Source organism: Acanthisitta chloris, unplaced genomic scaffold (assembly GCF_000695815.1).
Source record: "Acanthisitta chloris isolate BGI_N310 unplaced genomic scaffold, ASM69581v1 scaffold29789, whole genome shotgun sequence".
NCBI lineage: Eukaryota > Metazoa > Chordata > Aves > Passeriformes > Acanthisittidae > Acanthisitta > Acanthisitta chloris.
In genome coordinates, this window is record NW_008692412.1 from 1,529 (window position 1) to 8,888 (window position 7,360).

At 51.5% G+C, this 7,360-nt stretch overlaps 1 protein-coding gene across 1 annotated transcript in view; it reads right to left on the minus strand.

The window, feature by feature from the left end:
- PDGFB (platelet-derived growth factor beta polypeptide) overlaps positions 1 to 7,126 on the minus strand; it is a gene marked incomplete at its 5' end in the record, with an annotated part of 7,857 nt that extends 731 nt beyond the window's left edge. Inside the window, 5 exons of the mRNA XM_009082670.1 lie at positions 646 to 815; positions 1,212 to 1,347; positions 3,034 to 3,239; positions 3,733 to 3,816; positions 7,015 to 7,126. Of these exons, the coding sequence (XP_009080918.1) occupies positions 679 to 815; positions 1,212 to 1,347; positions 3,034 to 3,239; positions 3,733 to 3,816; positions 7,015 to 7,126 (675 nt within the window). The remainder of the gene's footprint in view (positions 1 to 645; positions 816 to 1,211; positions 1,348 to 3,033; positions 3,240 to 3,732; positions 3,817 to 7,014) is intronic.
- Positions 7,127 to 7,360: the final 234 nt, after the last annotated feature.

The following is a 7,360-nucleotide window of genomic DNA, read 5'->3' on the forward strand; positions in this document are numbered from 1 at the left end:
CCAGGCCTTATTCTCCTTTCCCTTGTGCCAGTGAAATTCTTATGATGATGAGGGAATTACTCCTGTTTACACAAGTCATGGAGAGAAGAATCAGACCCTGGCCTGACAAAGCCCAGATCTCTTGCCAGAGATTCCTCTTCTCCTTTCCCCTGGTATGACCTTTCTTATGCACATAGGCTTCCTGCTAGGAGAGCGATGAACCAAAAGCATTGCTGCTTTTCAGTCTTTCTGCCAACTGAACTAATGAAATGAAAGGAAAAGGTATCCCCAGAGCAACATTAATTTTCTGCTTTCAACAGAGAATCAATAGAGAAAGGAGAATGGGAGTTGCTCCACGGAAGATATTAATTACATGGACCCTGAGGGGATTTAGGTGTAGGGAGAAGTCAGGCTTGTTCTCTGCCAGTTAAGGGAGGCACAGAAAGAAGAAGGGTCGGGCCCAAGAGCAAGAATGGGTGAAGTATGATCCTTCCACTTTTGCAAAGAGCCATAAAGATATAAATAGGATGTTTATGTTGGCACCCAACCTATTCCTTCCCCCTCCAACCCAGGTTTCATCCTGCAGCAGCCCCACATTGAGCAAGTGGCCAGTGCCACGTCCTGGGAGGACATTCTCTCCTGTCTGGAAAAGCAGCTTGCTGTTACCTGCCTTGTGCTCTCTCTCCCCTGCCAGCACTTCTATGCTATGAGGATTTCTTTCAGCACTTTCTTATCGTTGACATGCTTGTACTTCTTATGTTTCCTCTTCTGTGCCGGCGGCCGGCGTACTCGCTGCCTCTGTGAGACAGCGGCTGGGGGGAACGATGGTGACAAGCCTGCCAAAACAGAGGGGAGAGTGTCTGTACAGCGAGGAGCAGCAGCCTCGTGTTGAAATATCTTTCTCCACACACTGTCAACAAAGAGCTAGCTCTGCAACAGGAGGCCACAAGGCTTCTCTCTGTTCTTCTGCCTCTTGTCCTCTGTTCTCCACAGTCTCTGCCCTCTCCCTTTTCCCACCATGCCCTTCCCCTCACCTCTCACCTTCCCCTCCTTCATTTCCCTCAGTGTCAGCCCCTTGTTGACAGGCAGGCATCCTGGGAAAGATCCCTCCCAGCAAAGGCCCATGGGATTCATTGGAGCTAAGCAGACTGAAACCAGCAAAGGCCTCTTTCCTTTCTCCCCAGCCTCTCTTCACACACCTCCCTCCATTTTGCTAATGCCAAGATCCTTACGTCTCTGTGGCCCTGGACGGATGATCCTGGGGGGTGGCCGGGACACAGCTTCACACCGACACTGCACATGGTCCTCCAAAGGCACAACGACTTTTTTGAATTTTGGCTTCCTCTGGACAAATTCGATTTTGTTCACCTATTTGGAAGAGAGAGGCAAGCAAAAGTTGAGTACAGCTGCAGATCCCACTCCATAAAAATAGTCAATGTCGGTGCACTTCAGTAGTAGCTTTCTTCCTAGAGGGGCAGAAGGCACATCACAGAGCACAGCTCAAATTCAGGGGTGGTGTGTATGGGAGACAATTCTGCACATGTCAGCAGAGCAGACCCAGACCAGGAAAGTTCAGATGTGACTGGTTGGTTCCCCCATTCCTAACACTCGCTGTTGCTTAAGCAGGATGACTGGTTGGTCACAGACAAACACATGGAACGTGCAGGACATTCTAGTCTGTTTCTGACACATTTGACAGCAGAGGCCTGGGGACAACCAGAACTAATTCCCAACAGGAACCTACAGGAAGGGCAAAAGAGAAATACTCAGGACTAATGCAAGCTTACACAGCTACATCAGCTCTGCTGAGGCCTGTCTGAATTTGTCTCAAGCTCTTTAATAACGCACAGGGCTGAAGCCCTCAGCTCTGTGTTTCATGGGAAAGGCGGTGCTCTGGAAATTCCCTCGGACTCTCCACCAGTGCTGACTCAGAAGGAAGACTCATTGCTCCACATCCCACCACAGGGCACAAGCTTTCTAGGGGGTCCTCTCACTCCAGCAGCGGCCGGGCCTGACCCCACTCAGCTTATCTAAGAAGACCGCAGGCCCTGAAGTGCTCTGCAAGCTATAAATACTCACTCTGCCGCGCGTCTGGGATGGAATTCCTCTAAACCCACTGCCCCCAGCAGCATCCCTCAGCCGGCACCAAATCAGCCAGGCTGTTTATCTTTCCTTGAAAGCCCACTCCACACGCTTCAGACCACACGCTGCTCACTAGACAAACACTTCCAGCTAAACAATAGAGAGACCTCTGTCCTCACAGAAACCATTTCCAGGTCACTTTTTCAGCCTGGCTTTTGACCTCTCACTTGTTTTTTTCCAGAAAAACAACTCCTGCTCCCCCCCATTTTTCCCTCATTCAGCCTGGGTTTTCTGAGAAAGGAATTTCCTGATGAAAAGGGCTGTGTGAATACAATCTCTCCCAGCCAACCTCTGCCGCCTGCCTGGGGGAGTCTCTTATGGCTCAGGCAGAGGATTAGTACAGGATGAATATTATTTTTAAACAAGCTGTCTGGGAGGAAGCTGTGAGGAGATCACTGGTAGCTGTGAGGGGAGGATCAGAGCAAGAGGTTAGCTGTCAGGTGTCTGCTGGCTGCTGGAGTGGGTCAGAAGGTAACTCTGGGCTGAGAAAAAGAAGCTGTTCCAGTGCACGTCTTGGGAAGAAGCTGAAGCAGCAGCTGGGGAATGGAGACTGACATTGCAAGCTCTCCTCTTTCTGCATCAGAAACAGTTCCTGCAATGAAATGCCCTGTTTCTTCTGCTCTAACACAGCAGACAAGGCTGCCTCGAACCACAGAAATGAATGTGGCATGGAGCTGCAGCTGGGGATGATGCCCTGGAGCTCTGCATGGTGACAGACCCCAGCTGCTGGACAGCACCAGCCCTCCCAGCAGCACTGCACGGCCAGTGCACGAAATGTGACTGCAGACAGGCTGTGAGGGGACAGATAGCTGCATGAGCCCAGCACCTGAGACCTGCTGCAGGTTTGGTTCTGGAACGTGGGGATGCCAATGGCCTGCAGGAGAAGGGAGCAGCAGGAGGTGTCTCCCTTACCTGGACGTGCCGGACACGGATCTGCGTGGGGCGACACTGCACGTTGCGGTTGTTGCAGCACCCAGAGCAGCGCTGCACCTCCACGCAGGGTGGCCACACCACGAAGTTGGCGTTGGTGCTGTCCACCATGTCGCGGGAGATTTCAAAGACCACCTCCCGCGTCTTGCACTCCGCGGGCACAGCTGCCTCTGCTGCTGCCAGAGCATCTGCGGACAGCCAAGAGAGGAATGGGAGATGAAATGTGTTTTGCAGCTGTTACCAACCTAGTGCAGCCACCTCCAGTGGAAGAGATAGACCCCACATGGGTCTCACACACACGTGTGTTCTTTCTCCTTTTCCCACCCCTCCAACTCCCTCCCTGTACAGAGCCATGCCCTGCGGAGGAGGCTCCAGTACAATGATGCTTCTCACTGCAGTGGCACAGTCCTAGGCAGGAGATGACATGTCTTTAGAGCAAATCAGCACAGGCAGGACTTAAAGCAGAGCAGCTTGCAGAGCTCCAGACTCCCTCTCCTGCCCTCCTGGGGTGTAACACCCAGCTCCTACTCTAGGCACAGGCCCTCCTTCTCATCTGTCTACACCTACACATGCACTATAATTTCTAGCCCTACACCTGTATCTCAAACATGCATCTGCAACCACCCACAGCTGCTCAGGTGAGTGCCTCAACAACCACAAGGTGCAAGACCCCCAACTCACCTAGGCTTCGTCGCTCTCGAGACAGGGCCACAGGATTTTCACCAGGCTGAGTTGCATTCAGGATCAGGCTCGAGCTATCCTGCTCTGCAAATGGAAAGAGACAACTTAATAGCACCAGGTACGGGCAGGAGAAGACAGCAGGCACGGGAGCTCAAATCATCAGGCAAAGTGCAAGAACATGGTACCCAGTATGTCACGCTAGGTGCAAACCCACCAGTGAGATCACAGCTATGCTGGGGCATGGACACTCTAGGTTTGCTCTTGACTTGGACTAAGCAGCTCAAAGCAACAAGCCTATCATGAAAGAGGGATCCCATTCAGGTCTGGGAGAGGAAAACTCCAGCTCAAGAACAGTAAGGCCCATGTCAGGGCTTTCTGGTGTCAGAGAGGAGTAGCAGAGTGATTCAGATCAGCCATCTGAGACCAGAATACAGCAATGAGGATCAAAGACCAGATGGGACCAACAGAATGTTTGGTATATAACACTGAGGTGCCTCATTGGGACAGCTTGGGACTGGGAGAGTTGGGACGTGAGAAAGCAGGTGAAGGGGTGGGAAGTGAGGTGCTTTCTCTCTCCCAACTCACCTCAGCTGCTCTAGGTTAAAGTCAGTTTTGTGACAGAAGAGCAGAAAAATAAAGTTAAAATTACTTTTCCGCTATACTACACTAAGGTAAGTGGCAGGATCTGGAGTTGGTTCAGTTAGCGATGGGAGAGGAAGACCGATAGCATTCAGTCCAGCCCTGAGCAGTTCCCTCCCACCCCACTGCTTTTTCCCATAGGAAGTGCTGAATAGAGAAATGCCCATAATCCCCATGGAGCACTCCAACACGCAGCCCCTCCTGAGCTCTGGACAATGGCTGCGCTTGAAGATAGCTCCCACCCAGCCACAGCTCTTTCCTTCTCTGACCTGCTTTAGCAGCTGAAGGAAACTGAATGGACGTCAGCATCAAGGGAACAATTTTCTTAAAGGGAATTTGGGGCCAGTGGAAGATCTCTGTTTATCAGATGTGTGGTGGAGCAGACTTCCCTTACCTATCATGTCCCATTCCTCTTCCTCAGCCCTGCCCTAGGTGCAGCTGTCTTGTAACGGGGAGCAGAGGCTTCGCTCTCTGCTCAGCTCTGAAGCAGTTGCTGAAGGATTTGGGATGGGTGCACAGAGGCTGTATTCGCAAGGCAGGAATCGTGTGCCTGAGCAGTCAACATCTACACATGAGGTAGACAGACTGACACCCTTTAAAGTGGCTGGAGGCCATTCATCTCGCCCTGAGGCAGACGCCCAAAATGAGAACTGATGGATCACACTCTAGAAGGGCCTATGGCTCTCTTGGGGCTAGAGGAGATGTCTGGATGACTGGCTTAGATGGGCACACCTGCTTTGATCACAGCCACAGTTAAGGGAGGTGACTCTACTCTACACACCTCATTTCTGGGTCTGCAGTAATGCGTACGGTCAGGAGAGCACTACCTCCGTTCATCTGCCTCCTGGAGCTGCCTCGTTCTGGCTCCTTGTGCAGTCAGTGGAGGGAAGTAGATGTGACACATACAGGGTGCATGAACAGCACAGGGAATCGTTCCAGCCACTTTGGGATTACTTTGTTAACACACCAATTTGCTGATACTCTAATTCCACATGGCAAGCCCCTCGGTCAGTACCTGGGAGCAGATGAGAGCCATGGGGTGCACCAAAGAAACAAGAACAAAGCTTCACAACACCACTTTCTGTTTCCCTGACCTGCCTTTCCCTTCTGGGACCTGAAGTGAAGCCAGTGATTCAAAGCTCTGCAGCCTTCTCCCATACACCTGGGCTTCTCAAGCCAACAGGAGAAGACCATTTTATTTCTTAATCATGAAGGTGGTTAGTAACTGCTATAGAATGTATCTGTTCCTTAGACTCTGGGCCATGACAGACTGCACACACCTTATCAGCTGCTTCTTCCTACCTCTCCATCCTTTTCTGCCTGGCATTTTATCAAACAAGGCTGGGGCTGCCTTTTGCACACAACTTGAATTGATGAGAGGAGAGAAATGACAGGGGGAATAGCAACAACTGTTGACTCAAAACAAATCTCCTATTGAAGACCATATCCATCCCTCCTCCAGGTTGTCCTTCTACACCCTGGGTCAGCACTGAAGACAGTTGGGGTGGGGTGGACCAGCCTGGGACAATCCAGCACAGCTAATTTTGGAAGTTGCCCCATTGTGTGGCTCATGGACAAGGAGGAGGGAACTGGTACGGGCAGGGAGCGGCCGTGGCGGTGGTGGGGAGCCTCGTCGCCTCTTTCTAAGACAACAATAGCTGAACGCAGCTGGAACGCAGCTGGTGCCCTCCCCCTCACTTTCCCCCCCTGCCCCTCCAGGGCCGTTTTGAAAGGCAGCGGGAATGCTTTTGAGACTGCGCCAGTGGTTGGACTGGCATAGGAAACAAAAGCAGGAAATTCTGTTCCCCCGTAGATAGTGTCTCGGCAAGGATTACAAAGCTCCAAACAGACAAAACACGAGAGAGAAGGCGAGCTGGGGGGGTCTGGGGGACGACGGGCGGGAGCAGGGTTAGAATAGAAAGGAATTTGCTCTGAAGAGACCGTTTATAAATAAATTCCTGGGCTGGCCCAGCCGCCGTGGCGCGTGCTCCAATTCCCACACGTGCCGACCCCTCCATGCTTCGCTGCTCCTGCTGCTCACTGCACTCAGCCCTGGCCAAGTGACCCCAAGGCACTGCAGCCTCCAGAGCTCTTATCTGGGGGCAGGAGGTGAAGCGACACTACCCTGACTTAGCCCCAGTCCTGTATCTCGCCCATGGACACGTGCTCTGCCGCTCTCATCCTAAGAGCCTTTGGGAGCCGTTTGGTGGCCTTTTGTGAATGCTAAACCTGAGAACACATTCAGCCCTTTCCTCTTCTGTCACCCTATTTCCACCTCCCATTTCACCATCTCCTAAGCTGATCCTTGTCCAATTCAAACCCTAATGCCTGAGCATCTCTTAGGGTGAAAATTGCTGACCTCAGTTCCTTGCAATCACCTTGCCCATCTCTTATCATTTTTGAAAGCCAGTGTGCTTCAGACCATAGTTCAGAGGAGATCTAAAAAGACATCTAGTTGCCTATCTCCCACAGGTTTCAAGGGGACTCTAGGTGTGTAAATAGCCAGGTCTTGGCTCCTGAATGGTTCTTATACTTACAGTGAGACCTGTTAACAGTGTGCCTGCCAGAAAACAGAATATCCCCTCCCACCCCTGCAAAGACTTAAGAAAAGATAGAGGAGTGTTTGGTGAAGAGGAGATTTACCTACGGAGTCTATCCGCAGGGCACGCTGGAGGTCACTGATGGAGCGCACTGAGCCGCCACCCAAAATCTCATAAATGTCTTCAGGTATGGGATCCCCCTGCCAGACGACAAAAAGAAAAGGGAGAAACAAGTGTTAGAGAGATGATCTGCAAATACTAACTGTGTCATGGAGAGGGAGTGGGGAGAATAAAGCATGGAAGAGGTACAACAGAACCAGCAAAATGCAAAGATATGCGTTGCCTTGTGTTGGCTTTTATAAACCTTGAGGGCTTTATGCCTCATGAAGGCACTAGCCTGAAACCTAAGCAAAAGCAAGAGATTCCCTCTTGCTGCCTCTTGCAAAGCT